The sequence below is a fragment of the Eriocheir sinensis genome, chromosome 48 (genome assembly GCF_024679095.1).
Source record: "Eriocheir sinensis breed Jianghai 21 chromosome 48, ASM2467909v1, whole genome shotgun sequence".
Classification (NCBI taxonomy): Eukaryota; Metazoa; Arthropoda; class Malacostraca; order Decapoda; family Varunidae; genus Eriocheir; species Eriocheir sinensis.
This window is the reverse complement of record NC_066556.1, coordinates 10333117-10352405: the sequence shown is the minus strand read 5'-3', so window position 1 is coordinate 10352405 and position 19289 is coordinate 10333117. Positions and strand designations below refer to the sequence as shown.

General features: G+C 48.0%; 1 protein-coding gene across 1 annotated transcript; it reads right to left on the bottom strand.

Annotated features, from left to right (window-relative positions):
* Window positions 1-1967: 1967 nt before the first annotated feature.
* On the bottom strand, window positions 1968-17665 carry LOC126981578 (heterogeneous nuclear ribonucleoprotein C-like; the record flags this gene model as incomplete). Its single annotated transcript, XM_050832987.1, is given in 2 exon segments — window positions 1968-2269; window positions 15421-17665. A coding segment is annotated over 1 exon segment (140 nt), but the record flags the coding sequence as incomplete, so codon positions are not given.
* Between the last annotated feature and the right edge of the window lie 1624 nt (window positions 17666-19289).

Genomic DNA, 19289 nt, shown 5'->3' with positions numbered 1-19289 from the left:
CTTTCGGGGTCATCATTATACAAGAACTTAAGAATGTTTGTAGTACCTGAACAATGACAAGTATACAAGTGTAGTTTGTTTATTAAAGGTCACCCTCGACATCGCCTCTGATTACAAGGGGATCGTCGGAGCAAATTCTTCTTCTTTTACATTTTCTTCTTTTTGGGGGTAATTACACTAGAGCAATTTCCCGGCGCGCTCTCACAGTTCCATCCAGAGTGTGCGTAATCTCTTACAGTTCCCCTCCAGATCTGTTTGAATACTTTTAGTCCACTTAGATCGCGTAAGTCCTTTCAATCCATTCTTCTTTTAGCTCTTCCACGGATATTCTCTCTCTCTCTCTCTCTCTCTCTCTCTCTCTCTCTCTCTCTCTCTCTCTCTCTCTCTCTCTCTCTCTCTCTCTCTCTCTCTCTCTCTCTCTCTCTCTCTCTCTCTCTCTCTCTCTCTCTGCATAACTTTTGCCGGGGCTTTATCGGCTCTCCTTGTTCCCATTTGCCTCTTCATTTCCCTCCGTGTGTTCGTCTTTCGCAAGCATCGACTTTCAGCTTCTTCGCCGTGACTCCGAAGCACCGCCGCCCATCACTCCCCTTCCCTCCTTTCTTCCTTCCCGGCTAACCAATTTTACTGAAGGACTCAATTCTATCCCCTTCCAAATCATCCTCTGACTTTCCATCCCGTTAAAGGGCATTCCAGTCGTATAAAATCACTCGGATCCGATTCTTCCACTTCTTCCCCTCCTCCTCCTCTACCAAGCTATCGCTACAACTTATATTTTCCTTCTTTTTTACTTTCCTTCTTCGACAATTCCCTCGACTACTCTTCCCTGACGTCTGAATCCCGCGCACTAAGGTCACCGGGGGAGTGTGAGCTCGTCTGAATTTCCATTACACAGCGAGTCTTACAAATATGGAGACTAGATCATGTAATTTGCCCCAAGATCCCGCTCTCATCCGATTTATAGTCTTTTGAACCCCTCTTAGACGTGTTATAAGGTTTCCTAAGCTATTCCAGTCGCACAAGAGGCTTCAGCTCTGGTCGTGCGAGGAACGGGACCCCACACAAGTCATGGAAGGAGGATTTGCTTGATCCTTTATCACCTGACCCTCGGGAACGCGAAGTCACACCTGGAACTCACCTTAACACCCCGAGAAGCCGATAATAAGTTACCTGGGACACCTTACCTCGGTCCTACATAATGGTACATCCTAAATATCTAAACTCTTCGAACCCATAACACATAACCACACCTGCCACACTACCTACTACAAAGCGCTAAGCATCCACAACATCTATACGGCATCAGCAGGCCTGGTTTGCACTCTTCACCACTGTCCCTCGTCGCATGCTACACCGCCCCACATCCTCACACCTTCCACATAGCCCCACAACAAAGACCTGTCCTCCACTATCCCACAATACTCATCAACATCCTAATATCATAAACAAACACAACACAGAACGGTCCTTTACATCCCCACTCACTCCCTCCCCCCCCCTGTCCTCATACTTTCCATAGAACACCACAACAAAGATCTGTCCTTTAGTTCCCCACAATACTGATCCACATACTAATAGTATATACAAAACACCATAAAACAGCACGGTACTTCACAGCTCCACACAGATACCACCACGTCCTCATGCCTTCTACAGAATAACACAACAAGAACCTGTCCTCCACTACTCCACAATGCTGATCTACGTTATTACACATCTTCCACAAAGGAAAACAGCCGAGCACAGTCGTTCACTCCCCTCCACTGCTCCCATACGTCCTCATTTCTGCCCCACACTGCAAAAGTACTCCACATTGTTGACAAAGCCCTACGACACAGCACATTCTCTCGCTGCCCCACACAGATGTCCCACGCTCTCACATCTTCCACAAAGCCCCACAACACAGCACAGTCCCCCTGCCCCAAACAGCTGCCCGCGCCCCCACAGCTGCCTCCCCGCGGTGGTACTCACCTGCTATGCGACCGTAGCGCTGGAACATACGCTCTACATCGGTCTTGGTGCACTGGAAGGTATTGAGGTTGCCCACGAAGGTCCTGGAGTTGACGGCTTGCGGATCCTGAGAATTGGTCTGGTTGCCCACTTTACTCATCTCGCATTTACCAGCCACTCATCAACCCAGCGAGAGTGAGTCAGCCCGCGACTGACTGACTCGATCTAACGACTTTCGCCTTAGTGAACGACAGAATGATTTGCGGATTCGTGTCCAGAGGCACCGTCTTCTGGAATTCCAGATTTGAGTTCGTCACCTAATCTGAAAAAGGGAAAAACACCAATTGTCTAAAAAAATGCTCTGGAAAAATGGCAGCTAGAGTATAAAAATAGTTAACAAGAAAATGTCACTAGGATCATCCGGAAAATGGATTGGCTTGAAAATCTGTTTGTTAGATAGTGTTCAACTCCATGACAAAAATGCATGATACTAAAACAAATGCACTTAAAATTCATCCCACTGAAAAGCGAGCAAGACATAGCGATAAAAACACTGGAGTGGCAATCGCTGAACAGTTACTGAAAAAAAAAAAAAAATCAAGCCTACATGGACACACACGCGCCGTCACCTGGTGCCTGCGACCCACCTGAAACAGAATCAATTAAGCATCATACAGGTACAAAAAGGGCCGCGTCTCGCCGTAGCCGCACCAGTTAGCGTTGCCATTAACACTATAACGAGACGCCGCCGCCAGTTAACGCATTAAAACGCATTAGAACCTTCCACGTTTATATTTTTCGTCCCCCGCCGCCGACGCCGCCGCCACGCCGCTACTCTCTCCCACCCTCGCCGCCCGCCCAAGCCCTGTCCCGCTCTTTCTGTCGGCTAGCGGTGAGTGGCGGGCGGCAGGTGGCGAGGCTTGCGCTCCGGCCAACTTTCTCTAAACTGTTGCCTGACTGTTTGTGACTGTTTAATGCTCCCGTGACCGTTCAATTGTTTATCCCGTGATTGCTAACTCCTGCTGCTCCTGACTGCTGCCGCCAGTAACGTAGCTGCTTCAGGGGCCAAGGAGGAACGGAGGAAAGGAAGGGAAAAAGAAGGGGTTGGGAGGGAGGAAGAAGGGGATGGGGCGGAAGAAGATGGGTCGTGAAGAAGCTACTACTACTACTGTTACCACTACGAGAGAGAGAGAGAGAGAGAGAGAGAGAGAGAGAGAGAGAGAGAGAGAGTATAGTTAAAAAGAGAACTAGCTACCATCACTATGAAAGACAGAGAGAAGCAGAGAGAGAGAGAGTAGGAAATGTTACCAATACGTGCATAGGACACAGGAGGATTCTCTCTCTCTTATTCTTCTATATTGTGATACTTTTTGATGGTTACAGTTTTCCATACGCCGTGAAACGCAGACACAAAAAATATTCCGCCAACAAATTTTCCCTTTCAATATTTTTCCCACGTCGGACTCAGGTGGTTAATAAGAAACTTGGGAGGCACTGGACAGACAGGTGTTGTAGGTATGTGTGTGTAGGTGTGTGTGTGTGTGTGTGTGTGTGTGTGTGTGTGCGTGCCTGTGCGTGACGACTGTGTAAATATCCATCAGGGAACTTGTGTGTGTCGCCTGTATTCATTACCAGAGTCGGCGCTGAGCTAGGCACGGTGCTGAGCTGAAGTGCTGAAGTGTTCTGTGCAAGGGAATATTCGCCTCACAGTCAGGGGCGAGAGAGAGAGGGAGGAACAGAGGAAGAGGGAGAAGCGAGGAAGGGAGGAAGATAGCAGGAGGGAAAGAGAGGGAGCGCTGACTGTATCTCCCCTCAACTGGACACACACACACACACACACACACACACACGCAGGTTGTACACAGTTCCTCCCTCGCCTAACCCGGCCGGCCTCTCGCTATTACTGTTCACTCCAACTTTACTTTGCAGGGCTGTTCTTTACTTTACTTGTCTCGATGAAATATCTTTGAAACAGCTTTACTTAACTTCTTTTTCTAACACTCTTCTCTTTGTTTTATTCCTGTTTGACTAAAATCTTATACGTTCATGTCCGTTTTTTTTTTTTTGCGGTAATTTTCGTTTTGGGTTCGTACAGTGAAATGCTTTAAATTCAGATCTGGTTGCAGCGTCAATATTCGCTTTCCACTTCAATTCCACTACTAAAATGTTATAAATCCAGAATTTCTACTACAATGAAATGTTTTAAACTTCTACAGTGTGAATGAAATGTTTTGAACTTATACTACAATGAAATGTTATGAACTTCCACTATAATGACTTTCTAATTAATACTCTTGCCTTCTGAGCGCCATTATTCGCTTTACTTCTACTACACTAAGATATTTTGAATACATAACAGATTTGCATTTCCACCGCCGCTGCTCAGCCGTCGTCCACTACAATGAATAATTTTACACCTACACCTTTGCATCTTCACCGCCGTTGTTCACTATATCCACTACACTAACTTGAATTTAGAACACAAATTTCTATCTTCACCGCCGTTGTTTATTCTAATTCCGTTGCACTCAAATATTTTAAATCGTGAACTTTGCATTTACACCGCAATTCTACATTCTATTTCCACTATACTAAAATGTTATAAGTCCACAGCTCTTCATCTTCACTACTATTATTCACACGCTTTGCCCTCCATCAAATAAAACCAGCGCCACTATATCTCTAAGGCGAATGTATTTCCACAGCGATAATTTCTCTACTCAGTACTCCGCGGAAACCTAACATTTATCGGCCTTACTAATCCTCGACAGACCTTCTTTCCAAACACAGCGTCTCCGTGGCAACTCTGTCTTTTTCCTAACTTTTACGAGAACTTGATAACTTGGGTGAGAGAAATACAGTGACGGATTATTGTCTTGGCTGTTATGAACCTCTAACCTTGAAATATACAGGAATTACCTCATCCTCATTACTCGTACTCATCAAAACCCTTCGGCTTGTTTTTAAATCTTTACGAGAGCCTGATAACTTGGGCGAGAGAAATACAGTCACGGATTATTGTCTTGGCTATTATGAACCTCTGACCCTAAAGTATATAGGAATTACATCATTACTCGTACTCATCAAAAACTTTCGGCTTGTTTTTAAATCTTTACGAGAGCCTGATAACTTGGGCGAGAGAAATACAATCACGCATTTTCTTGGCTATTATGAACCTGACCCTAATGTATACAGGAATTACCTCATTACTTCATAGCTTGTGCTGATATAAGTTTTTCGGCTTGTTTCTAAACGTTTACGAGAACTTAGGTGAGAGAAATACAGTCACGGATTTTCTTGGCTATTATGAACCTCTAACCCTGAAATAAACAGGAATTACCTCATTACTTCATTACCTGTGCTGATCAAAATTTTTCGGCTTGTTAGATTCGAAACGTTTACGAGAACTTGAGAGCTTAGGTGAGAGAAATACAGTCACGGATTTTCTTGGCTATTATGAACCTCTAACCCTGAAATATACTTCATTACTTGTGCTGATCAAAATTTTTCGGCTTTTTAGATTCGAAACGTTTACGAGAACTTGAGAACCTGAGCGAGAGAAATACAGTCAGTTCGTCTTTTCTGCCACACTCACGGATTCGCTTGGCTATTATAAACATCTAACTCTAATATATACAAGGTTTACCTCCTGCCTATATTACTAATACTGATTAAATATTTTCGGCTTGCTCCAATGTTTCTTTTTTTTTATGAATGTGCGTGTCTAGGAGTTTAATAGATACAAAAAAAAAAAAATCACTCAAACAAAAGACTACACCTGGTTTAAGCAACAGAATGATCAGCATTTGCACAGGTATTTACCACGTCGCACGCCTCTAGCATGCATATCACACACGTATACCGGAGTCACCTCGAAACATGTAAGTAAAGATCCCAAACCGAAAATAACTACCAGATGATTTTAGCAACGGAACAATCTGCATTTTTACACCATATATTTTCCATGTCACCAGCCTGCAATCATCACATCACACATTTCTACAGCAGTCACCCCAAAACGGACAAGTAAGAATAGATCAACAAAAATTCCAAACAGAAAATAAATTACACCTGATTTTACCAACGGAACGATTTGCATTTGCTTTACACACCTATATTTTCCACGTCACACACCTGCAATCATCACATCACACACTTATAGAGGAGTCACCCCAAAACAGGTAAACAAAACTCCCAGACTAAAAATAGCCTTCAGATGATTTTTGCAACGGAACGATCTGCATATTCAAACCTTATATTTACCACGCCACACGCTTGTAATCGGCACATCACACACCTCTTCAACGCGCATGACACACCTGCTTAACACACGTCACACACACACCTGTTTCCCATGTTACCCATTACCTTCACTCCCCTCTTCCCTCTACGACCGCCTCGACACCTAAGCCTCGATCCAACGTTAACACCTCCGACCCGATTCTAATTCCTCTTGCTAACTGAACCTCCTCCCTCTTTCCTCTCTTCCCCCTTCATCCTAGAGAGTGGAGGAGAAGGAGGAGGAGGAGGAGGAGGTACAGGAAGAGGAAATATAGGCACGTGACTCGAGGTAAAGAGAAAAAGGAAGGAAGGAAGAGATGGCGGGTGCGAGGGTTAGGTTGCAATGGTATCAGGACCCAATCTCTCTCTCCCACCACCTCTCTCTCTCCCACTCCTTTTCTCCCTCTCTTTCCTCTCCCTCCTCCTCCTCCTCCTCCAGTCACTACTTAATGGCGCGGGCGAGTGCCGTAACGTCAGCACTCTGGAGCCATAAAAAGGGGAGTAATTGCACCACTTACTCAATAGTCTCTCTCGGGTAGTTATGGAAGAACAATAACACTTACTCCGAGAGGCATTAGCTCAGCCAACGGACCGCCGGGAGGGAGGGAGAGGAGAGGAGAGGATGAGTTGGGAGGGAGGAAGGAGGACTGGGAGAGGACGCGTGGAGTGGGCCAGGAGGGGGATTGAGTAGGAGGGAGAACTGAGAGGTAAAAGGATCTGAGAGGAAGGGAAATGGACGTATAGAAATGAAAGGAGAAGTAACAGCAGGTGAAGTACGGCAGGGCAGTGAAAGAGAACAGTCAATGGAGACGACGACGACGATGACAACGACGACGACGAGAGAAATGAGGAGACGAGGGAAAAAAAGAAAACTGGAGCATTAACGGCCTGAAAATGAAGAAGCGGGAGATGCAATGAAGGAAAAAAAGATGAAGAGAGGGGAGAGAGAGAGAGAGAGAGAGAGAGAGAGAGAGAGAGAGAGAGAGACACACACACACACACACACACACACACACACACACACACACACACACACACACAACATTGGGACACAGGTTACGTAAGAGAAGTAATGAAAACAGAAATCCCTCGCAGCTATCGCCTTCAACAGAATAAGTCATCTTCGTACCATCCTGACTCCATCATATTCATCCCCCGTGAGACTTGGCTTCGTTCTCCGCCACCCGATGAAATAACGAAGAAGGGAAAGTTGGAAAGTTTCGTTTAGTCGGCGCAACATCTGTGGTCATAAGCCGGAAAAAGACAGAAGGGGAAGGAATTATAGGAGAAGGGAACAGACCCCAGGAGACGGGACACAACCCCCGATTAATACCTGGTACCCATTCACTGCTGGGTGGACAGGGGCGTAGGGTGTCGGAAAAGCCGCCCAAATTTTTCCACTCCGCCCGGGAATCGAACCAGGGTGTGCTAACCACTGCACCACGAAGCTCCCACGAAGAAGGGAACAGAAGGCGCGGGGTAGCAGAGCGGAGAGGTCGCGCGGAGCAAACCCGAGACTTAAACCGTTCCTTGGTGGTCAGTGGTTCCCCTAATCAGGAGTTTAAACGCACTGACCTGTATTATAAGACTTTCGCTTCTCACATCAGCTATTTCTAAGGGTCAAAGAAGGGGTCAATCAGATTCTAATGAGTATTTCGTCAGGTTCACGGTTCAGAGGAAGGGTCAAACTACCACCAGGATCATAAAACTACTACTGGAAATGCCCACAATTCCTACGAAAGCCTTGTCAGATATGTCTTATAATACGACCCACTGACTCACTCTCATTATGACTCATTTCCCTTTCTCTTTCGATTCAGCAGCGAGTTACCGCACCACTATTTCTGTAATCAAGTTTAAACACACTGACTCACTAACTCTAACTCATATTCTCTGTCTCTTTCCCTTTCAATTTAGTCAGTAAGCCACTACCTACATCACTGTCATTATCACCACTAGCAAAACCACCATCATCATCATCCCCACCGCCGCCGCCGCACCCGCCAGAGTCCAATTTATGCCACGTTTAAGCGGATACAACCGATAAATCCACCTCGCGGCCGATTTCCGTGAGGGAGAGGGCGAGAAGGACCATCCGTAAGCCCAGCGTGAGCCTCTTGTTTCCTGGAGGGCAGACGCTGCCGCTAAACCTCACGACCAGCCACTTGGAGACTAACAGAATTCCCTCCCGCCGCCATCCCTCCCCAGCCGCCCTTCCTCCGCCCTTCTCCCGCCCCGCCCGCCCTCACATGCTAACCACAGGGGCTGAAAATTGCCTTAGAACGCCCGCTTGGCTTGGAAAGTTTTCTCCCGCGGCAGCTGGTGGGCGCTGGAGGTGGCGGGGTAGTGTTGGCCATGCTGACGCCTCCACGCAAGGGTTGACGGAGAAGCTAAAGGAGATAAGGAGTGACGGAGTGGCTGACGGATAAGCTAAAGGAGGAGATGAGTAAATGACGGAGTGGCTGACGGAGAAGCTAAAAGGGGATTGACGGAGTGGCTGATGGAGAAGCTAAAAGGGGATTGACGGAGTGGCTGACGGAGAAACGAAAGGAGGGGATAAGCAGTGACCGAGTGGCGGAGTGGCTGACAAAGAAGCGGAGTGAGGAGATAAGGAGAGATGGAGGTGATGGAGTGGCTGACGGCGGATTTAACGGAGGAAGCAACGGGAAAAAATGCCGAAGAAAATGACTTAGAAGGTAGCAAAAAAGGGGATGCCGGAGGTGGGGAAGGAGAGGGTGAGGGATTGACTGACGGAGAAGCTAACGGAGTGGATGACGAAGGCGGTAACGGAAAAGGTGAGGAAATAGATGACGGAAAAGCCGACAGAGGAGGTGACGGTGGTGCAATGCGGTAGTGATGATGGTGCCGGTGGTGGTGGTGGTGGTGAGGTTAGCGGAAGAACAAAATCATGATATATTGCCGTATTTTTTTTTTTAGAAGATCGAGTGCCCACGATTGTCTGGCTTCGTACAAAATATTACGCTGCATCCCTTAAAAAAAAACCATACCAAATAAATAATAAAAGAATCATTGCATTTCTTTCAACTGCAACGAACACAAACACTTAACAACGAGATTCGGTTATAACGCAGAGCACACACAAAGCGATGAGTACAATGTTAATCTGACACGGAACGAAAAATAAAAAAATAATAAAAACACCTTTCCTCAACACCCACACCCACACACCCACCCACCCACACACACCCACACACACAACGCAATAGTTACAGTGTTAATATGACACGAAAGAAAAATATAAACTTTACTTCAACGGCGCAGTGAAATGGACACGCGGTCTCCCATAGCAACGGTCTGCGGGGAAGAAGCTTAAGAGGTAACAGGGAGGAAGACAGGGAAGAAGAAGAGGAGGAGGAGGAGTAGGAGGAGGAGGAGGAGATTACAATGGAAGAGAATATGGAAAGACAGAACTCGAGGGTACGAAAAGGAGGAGGAAGAGGAGGAGGAGGAGGAGTCAGATAGAACAGAGGAGGAAGAAGGAAGCTGGGAGGAAGACTGTACTTTAGGAGGAGTAAGAAAGGGATGAAGGATCGACGTACGGGTGGAGGAAGAGGTAGGGATGAGGTATGAAGGAGGAGATGAGGAGAGGAAGGGAAAATAAATAAATCAGAGTGAGAGAGAAAGAATGAAGGCTTGATGTGTGAAAGAGAGGAGTAAAAGGAGAGATAGAAGTACGAAAGAACGAAGAAACAGATAGGAGTGAGGAGGGGAGAGAAAGATAGGAAGGTGAAACAGAGAAAAGTGAGGAGGGGAAGGGGGAGAGGAGAAAGATATCAAGGAGAGGAGAGAAAGAGAGGCACAGGGAGAACATAAATTATAGACCTTTTACGATCACGGTCAGAGGCGATTGTGATCCGAGTCGATAATGTTCTTAGGCGCTATTGTGATGCCGCGAAATTGAGCGTGAGAGATTGCGTTGACGAGGGCGTGAACGTAAAGCAGTAGTAGTAGCAGTAGTAATAGTAGTAGTAGTATTAGTAGTAGTAGTAGTAATAATAGTAGTAGTAGTAGTAGTAGTAGTAGTATTTATTGTTGTATCATTAGAACGCTCTTCCGCTTCACAGGCAAGACAGAGGACACAGAGGAGGAGGAGGAGGAAGAGGAGGAGGAGGAAGAGGGAGAGGAAGAGGAGGGAGAGGAGGAGGAGTGTTTCTAGTGCGTGTGTTGCGGTGCCTTTAGCTTATGTTATTGTGTTATTGTGTTGCTCTGACGGAAAGTGGCGTATGTTACCGCGGACTCTCTCTCTCTCTCTCTCTCTCTCTCTCTCTCTCTCTCTCTCTCTCTCTCTCTCTCTCTCTCTCAGCCCCCCTACCCCCCACACACAGACAGCGCCAATTATAGAAGCTCCAATCCGGGAGACGTAAAAATATCTGTTCACTTTCCTTCATAAAAACAACAACAAAAAACGAAACCTATAAAAAGAGGAAGACCGGCGTTAGTTTGATAGACGGAGAGAGAGAAAGAGAGAGGAAAAATAAACACACCACTATTACCATCATGACCACGAACGAAAGAGGAAAGGAATAAAACGGTAAAAAAAAACTTACATAATAGCGAAACAGACAGACAAATAGGCCCGTCGGAGCTCTTTATGCGCGACAAGTGTGACGGGAATACCTGCGGCGTGATTAGCTCGGCGGACAGGTGAGGATTAAGAGTTTTGTTATTGGATTATCGCCGGAAATACCTGTGATCCATGGGGCGCCTGTTTTACCCGAGAGCTGAACGGGAACGGCACGGGCGGGGGTGGGCGGGTGATGGTGATAGTGGTGGTGATGGTGATGGTGGCGGTGATGAGGTGCGGTTAAAGAAAAGTCTCGGCGGCGGGTGAAGAGGGAAAAAAAAATATATATAAAGAGCGAAGGTGCGAAGCCGTTGATCACACTTATGTATAATTACGGTAAGTGGGGAAACTATTGCTATATTTACCCGCGGAAAATACGGCGCGCTGTAAAAAATAATTAGCGCATCTCTCGGAATAGAGGTGATGGAAGGGGCGGGAAAATAGGAGCGCGCGGAAGGGGGTAAAGAGACGAAGATAAAGAGGGAGAAGAAGGGGACAAAAAGAGAGGTGAGGGGAGGGGTTAGAGAGGCGAGGGGAAGAAAGGGGAAGGGGGTGATGGAAGGGGCGAGGAGATGGAAGCCCGCGGGAGGGAGTCGTAAAGGGAAGATAAAGGGGGAAGAAAGGGGAAGGGGTGATATAACGGGCGGGGAAAGGGGATCACGCGGAAGGGGGTAAAAAGGCGAAAATAAAGGGGAAGAAAGGAAGGAAGGGGTTATAGAAGGGGCGGAGAAATGGAAGCGTGCGGAAGGGGACAAAGAGACGGAGACAGAGGGGAAGGGAAGGGGAAAAAGGTGACGGGAAAGGGTGAAATTGTGGTGAATGTGCGCGATTAAAGGGTTTAAAAAAAGTCGAGAAAAAGAGTAAACATAAAGTGGTGAAAGATTTAGCGCTCCCTAAAGAGGACGCGTGAAGGAGAGGCGTTGGCGGAGGAGGAGGAGGAGGAGGAGGAAGAGGAGGAGGAGGAAGCGGGGGTCAGTCAGGGAAGCACATGTAACCTCCGCCGCCAACATTCACCGCCACCACCACCACCACCGTCGCAGCCACCACCACCGCCTCCCACTACGCCCACCACCGCCGCCGCTAATATATTAACACAATAAAAATAACTGTCACCACACATTAAGGTACGCTGAAATCGTCTTATGGCCAACACAGTGCTACATGGACGGGCATTGTTCCCTGATAAGAGTGACGGCAAACTAGACACACGGAACAACATTAACAAAACATGACTTACACGCCAGCACACACGACTTCCGCGCCAGCACACACGCCAGCCTGCACGCAGCGCGGCGGCTCCACCTGAACACAAACACTGATAGCAACACACGCAGCCGCCGCCTGAGCGTCCGCGGCCGTAATGGGAAAAAAGGATTATCCACCCAAAAATGTTTGTCAATATGCACATTATAATACGAACTCCGGAATACAAACCATGCAGTGTGAAGTGTTGGCATGTCAAAAGTGCGGTGCAGAATGATGATGATGATGATGATGCAGCCTTAAGAAAATACAGTGCAGCAGACAGAATTTTTTTATATAATATATATATATATATATATATATATATATATATATATATATATATATATATATATATATATATATATATATATATATATATATATATATATATATATATATATATATATATATATATATATATATATATATATATATATATATATATATATATATATATATATATATATATATATATATATATATATATATATATATATATATATATATATATATATATATATATATATATATATATATATATATATATATATATATATATATATATATATATATATATATATATATATATATATACATACATATATTCTTGGTAGCTATCACACGCAGGGAGCGGGGCATACATGTTTACGAAAAGCGAGTTGAGAAACAGACAAACTTCAAAGGAAATGAGGAAAAGAATAGCACCTGGAGATTAAACTGCATGCATATACCTGCGCTCTCTCTCTCTCTCTCTCTCTCTCTCTCTCTCTCTCTCTCTCTCTCTCTCTCTCTCTCTCTCTCTCTCTCTCTCTCTCTCTCTCTCCATCTCGTCTTTCGCTTCCTTATTCCACAGGTATCTCTTCACATTCTTATTATGCTTTTTGTCCCTCCTCGATCTCCTCCAACTCCTCCTCCTCCTCCTCCTCCCCTCCTCGTCCTGCAGGTCGCGGCACACACATTCCTCCTCACCTTGATGAAATTTGTCTCAAAACAAGTCGTACCTTTTAGACGCGCGCGCTTCCCCGCCTCTTGCTTTGTCTTGTTTCTAATGCTCTTCTGCTCTCGTGGCATGCATAAAATATATACGCTGTCTCTCTGTTTGTCTTCGTCCGTCTGTCTGTTTATCTCGGTGTCAACGCCTGTCTATTTACTTCTCCCACCTCTCGCTTCCTCTCCCTCTCTCTCTCCCTCTCTCCCTCTCCCTCTCTCTCTCTCTCTCTCTCTCTCTGAAAGCCTCAATCGTCACACTCTCACAACACATTTTTTCCCCTCTTTACTCCGTTTTGGTCTTCGCGCCCCTCACTCTCCTCTCTTCTCCTCTCCTTCGCCCTCTTTCGTCCCTCTCCCTCTTCCTTCCTTCCTTCCTTCCTTCTTCGCGTGATGTTTGTCTGGCCGAGTTGTGAAATGCTCTATAAAAAGGATCGAAGAATGTTGTGTATGTGTGTGTGTGTATGTGTGTGTGTGTATGTGCGTGTGTGTATGTGTGTGCGTGTGCGTGTGCGTGTGCGTGTGTGTGTGTGTGTGTTCCATTGCTAAGAGAAAACTTCCTGATCTGTTGGAATAACTTATTGGGTCTATCTTGCACGTTGTTTTAATCCTTCCTCCTCCTCCTCCTCTTCCTCTTCCTCCTCCTTCTCTTCCTCTTCCTTTTCTACTCTACCTTTTCTCCAATCACTCTTCCTCTCCTTTCCTTTTCCTCTCCCTCTATCTGTTTCACCTGTTTTATTTCCCTCCTTTCTTTCCTCTTCTCATCTTTTTCCTACTCTTCTTCCTCTTCCTCCTCCTCTACATAACCTCCTTTCCTCCAGTCACTCCTCCTTTCCATCTCTTTCTCTCCCTCTCTTTTTCTCACTTGCTTCCTTTCTCTCCTTATTTCCTCTTCTCATCTCCTTTTCCTTTTCTTCTCTTTCTCTTCGTCCCACTCTACGTTTTCTTCATACCATTTTCCCCTTATTTTCGCTTCCTCCTCCTCTTCACTTTTACTTTCCTTTTCTTTTCCTCTCCTCTCTTTCTCTGTCACACTTTCTTTCCTCTTCTCAACCTCCACTTTCATCTCTCTCTCCTTCATTCTTTCCTTCTCCATCCCATTCTACGTTTCCTTCATTCTCTTTTCCCCTCATTCTCAGGTTCTTCACCTCTCCACTTCCCTTCCTCCTCCTCTTCCTCCTCCTATTGTCGGTGACGCTGAGATGGACAGGTGAGAGAGAGAGAGAGAGAGAGAGAGAGAGAGAGAGAGAGAGAGAGAGAGAGAGAGAGAGAGAGAGAGAGAGAGAGAGAGAGAAAGGTGATGTAAGGTAATCGTGGCGGTTCTTCCCTCCAATTTTCTTCATTCTCTCAGCGAAACCGTCATTTGTAAAAGATGCTGTGATGCTTCGGTAGGGAGGAGGAGAAGAGGAAGGAAGGAAGGGAAGAAGGAAATAAAGAAGGAAGGAAAGATTAAGAGGAAAACGATAGAAAAGGAAGGCTGTATGAGGGCATGAAAGAAGGAAGGAAGGAAGGGTTGGAAGGAGGAAAAAAATAAGATTGTGAGAATAGAGGAAGGAGGAAGAGAACTTGAAGGAAGGAAGGAAGGAAGGATTAAGAGTAGAAAGAAAGACGAGGAAGGAAGCGTTTAGTGTTTGATCCCATGTGAGCGAGTGGTGAGCGGAGGCATGAATGAGGAAGCCGAGTTTATTTTGCAAACCCTTGAATACCTTACTCCAACTTTTACACCTCCGTTTTTCCGGCCTCACACGCGCCCTACCTGCCTGCTCTGCCTCCTCGCACGCACCTCGTCCATCGCTTCTATTCCCCAGGTTCAATTTGCTTCTCCATCCCTCCCTCGCTCCCTTCCTCCCTCCCTGCCTCCTACGCTTCCTCGGCCCCTCGCCTCCCGCCTGCCTCTGATCCCTCCGCCTGTGTGCCTCATCTTCCCACACCTCCCGCTTGGTATTAATTCCTTGCCCCTGAAAGGATGCTGCTGCTCTCCTCTCTCTCCTGCTCACGGGCGGGCGAGGAGAGACAGAGGCAGAGAAAGAGAAATAATGGAGAATCGATGATGCTTTACGACTCACGTTATTCTCACACGCGGGTCCTCAAAGGGAACTCTCCTTAAAGTGGTGGTGGGCGCAAGGCGGGAAGAGGAGGAGCTGGAGGAGGAGGAGGAGGAGGGCCGCGAGGAGGGACGGAGGGAAGAGAGCGAGAGGCTGAGTGAAGTGTCCAAGTCACCAACACAAGAAAGGGACAAAGACCCGCCACGGCCACCGCCGCCTTCGTCCCCGGGGCTAAAACAAAGCGAGATGCACTGAGGGCCAGCCAGTGTGGGGCCGTCTAGGCTAGCGGGGCATGCCACACCAAGCACGGGGCATCTCGGGGCAACTTACAGGTCACGGCTGCTGCGGGATCACCGACGGGCTGACGGCTAAACAAGGGCACATGTGACCTCAAGGGGAGTCACAGCGACACTCGGGCGGGCCGGGGGTGACGGGGGCTGGGCCGGCCGGCGCTGCTGCTCGAGCGACTAAACGCGGTTGGCTCAGAGTGGAACTATCGCGACGGTGGAGGTTGGAGCGACGCGTGCTCACCCTCACACAGCCAAGTCAACACTGAACACAACAGTCTGCTGCCTCCACCACCGCCACCGTCGCCGCCGCCGCCGCCGCCGCCGCAGTCGCTGTTGCTGCTGCTGCTGCTGCTGCTGCTGCTGTTGCTGCCGCGGCGCCGTGGGTGGCTACCTCTCTGATCCACCACCTTATGCTCCTCCTCTTACTCCTCCTCTTCCTCGTCCTCCTCCACCCGGCGGGTGAGCGTCGGGTACACACACACTCGGCGCCCCGCGTCACACCGACGCCCCAGGGTCCGCCCCTCGCCCCTCGCCGACTCGCCTCCTCGCGACCATAAATCTACCGCGATGTAAAACATGAATTCCATCTCTTGTTGGGGTGTAGACGGTGTGGGCGCGAGGTGCTCACCGCCTCCCGCAGGTTCCCGCCACGACACGCGAATCTCCCATACTCACACCACCCCCGCTACTCCTCGGCGCCCCCGCCCCCCGTCATCGCCTCCCTCGATTCCCAACTCGGAAACATAATCAACTTGCCAACCTTTCCCCTCCCCGACTCCTCCGACTGAGTTTTAATTTTCGAGAACAAGGCAATGACGTCACGGCGTCTGGTGCGTGTGGGGAGCAGCGGCCTCAATGCGTGACGTGAGCGGCGGGACGAGCAGGTGATCCCCGGGGCCCCGCGTGCCCGACGCCGCGGCCCGGCTCAATGAGGCGACGAGGCGCTCCGGGAACGGCCGACGGCACGCCATAGAAAGGCAGCCGTGGGAGATTGTTTGTGTGTGTGTGTGTGTGTGTGTGTGTGTGTGTGTGTGCAAACTATTTCCGTGGCACGACGCGTGAGCCTGGCGTAGAATATTTAGTCATGTACACTGACGTCGGATTAGCCTCCGCGCTGGTCAGGGGGAGTTAGCGGCTGTTTTTTATCAGACAGACATACATGTGCGCGTGCAAGCGTGCGTATGTGCGTGAGTGCCTCCATGCGTTCATGGTTTTGTGTGTGTGTGTGTGTGTGTGTGTGTGTGTGTGTGTTTGCGTGTACGTGTATAGTGGGGGAGCGGACACCTGCTGCTGCACCATCAGGTAACAATTCGATCCTTCAGGCCACGAGGAAGTGTGTTGCGCAGGTGACGCGAGCCCTAGGACTCTCTCTCTCTCTCTCTCTCTCTCTCTCTCTCTCTCTCTCTCTTGCTCTCCTTCCTGAACCTTCCGTGTCCAGGCGAGCCATGAGCCGCGGCACAAAGGACGCGAGGCTGCCGTGCGCGGGGTTGATGCAGAGCAGCCGCCGCCGCCGCCATCCGCCGCCGCCGCCATCCGCCGCCGCCGCCGCCGCCGCCGCCATCCGCCGCTGCTGCTGCCATCGCCGCCGCCGCCGCTGCCGCCTGTCCTCGCCACGCACACTCCGCCACGCCGTCCCTCCTGAGCCGGGAAGATCTCCGCGGCGAGGCTCAGGGCGGCGGTACGGCGGGGGAGCAAAGCCGCCGTCGACCCTTGTTACTTCACCTTCGCCGCCGTCGCTGCCGCTGCCCTTGTCGCCGCTTTAGTTTTCTTCAGTCTACTCTTTCCCTCCTCCTTTTCCGGCTTCTCTCCCTCCACTGTCTTTGGCGCCGCCTACCTTTATTCCGTCTACTGTTTTCCTCCTCCACTTCCTGCTTCTCTCCTTCTGGTGTTCCTGTCGCCGTTTTCCTTTCTTCAGTCTTCTCTTTTCCTTCTGCTCTTCCTGCTTCTCCCTCTCCGCTGCCCATTTGCCAGTCTAATTACGCAAGGAGTCCGTCTACACACAGGTGGACATCAATCTGATAATCCGCAGGTACAGGTAACATTTTAAGGCTTCAATGCTCGCCGCCTCACGGTGTTTTTGTAAACGTAAACGCAATGTTTCTCCAGCGAAGGGGAATCGGCTTTGTCTTTGAAGCAACCACGCTTTTCAGGAGTATGATGACACTTCAGCGACATGTGAAAGGACGCACTTCACCTGCTTTGAGCGGCGGGGCAAAGTGGGGCTTCACCTGCTTTTTCTAATCTGTACAGGAAGACTTGAGGCTCGGCCTGATGTACATCTCCAAAAGGCTTGGAGAGAGGCGTCGCGGAACGCTCTTCGGAATGTGGCGGTCGTGGCGGTGAAGACTGTGTGCTTTTCTATAACTGACGACGTGGTTTGCAGAGAAGCCACTTCCGTATTTTGAATGTCAAAAGAAATGTTTAAAACATAAATGCAGCTAAGTAGTAAAATGTTCCCTATGAAAAGTTGAATTATTCATCACCAAAAATATGCCATTATTAGTATAATCATGAGGAAGAAATGTCGACTACTGATATAGTTTTCTTAATAATTCCTTCGTAAACACTAAAATAAAACCCCAACACGAGCGTCGCTGCGGCCGGCAGGTAACATAACATATCACACACACCAACCGCTCTCGCGAGACACACGCCATTAGCCAAATGTGTTCCGAATTTATTGACAGCGTTCCGCCAAACACAAATTCTGCGGCAAAGAATCAGGCTGCCTCGGCCTCCGTCGGCTGAGAAATTATAACAACGAAGGAGGGAGTTTTTAATCTTCGGAAAACCGCACCGCACATAGCCCCGCCGCCGCGCCTCCATCACGGGGCGGAGCACGGCTCCGCGACGCTCCGGGCCGGGTGAAGGGAACGACAATGGACGCTTTGGGAGCAAGGAAGACTCGTTCTTAACAATGGCGAGTAAGTGCTGTGTGTCTTTAGCGAGGCGTGTGTAGTACAGCGGCTGTATGCTGAGAGAATCAATTGATCTCTCAAGGGACAGTCTTGTGCATCTGCAGCCAAAGAAAACTCAGCTCCAGAAAACCTGCCGCTTATTTTCTTCTCCTGACCCTTAAAGAGTGCCTGTGTTTTTGTCTGTGATGGTTACAATCGAGGCGAAAGTAACAACATGGCTAATTGGGTTATACAAGGTATGTGTTGGTCTATTGTTTTACGATTAAGTTTAATGGGAGTGACATAGGAACTGAGTAACATACCAAAGGAGTTAAAGAACAAAAAAGTAACATGACGGAGCGACATAACAGAAGTAACACAACTGAGGGACATAACAAGAGTAACATAAAGGAGTGACAACTAAGTGACATAACAAAGGTGTGACGAAATAATAACAAACATCGCAGATGAGCGAGCGGGACCTATGAAATAGATAGATAGATAGATAGATAAATAGATAGATAGATAGAGAGATAGAGAGATAGATGCACACTTGCGGGGTACCTGGTGAACCCTGGGGAAGGTAAACTGTGATATCCCGGACGTTACATTTGCCTTGTACCCCGGAGTAATGGGCTGTTACCCACCACAGGCTCAAGGACTGTGATTGAGATGAACACCGAGGCCACGCGCACCTTAACGTATGCCTGTATGCCTACCACTACCTTTATCTCATGGACACATTCGGGGAACACGATATTGATGAAAATACCTTAATAATATTTTTTAACTAAAGGCCGTGTTCCTATACACTCTAAGCACATAATGAAATCTACAGTGTTTGCGGAATTCAAGCTCATCGGACGTGCGATCTAAACCTGGAGATTTCACTCACAAGAAATACTCCAGTAACTTAGTTCAAAATTTTAACAATCTCCTAATAGTGCTGTCAATGCTCCAAACACTTTTACAACACTTTAGGAATCGTACCCCGCTATAAGTAACGCTTCCC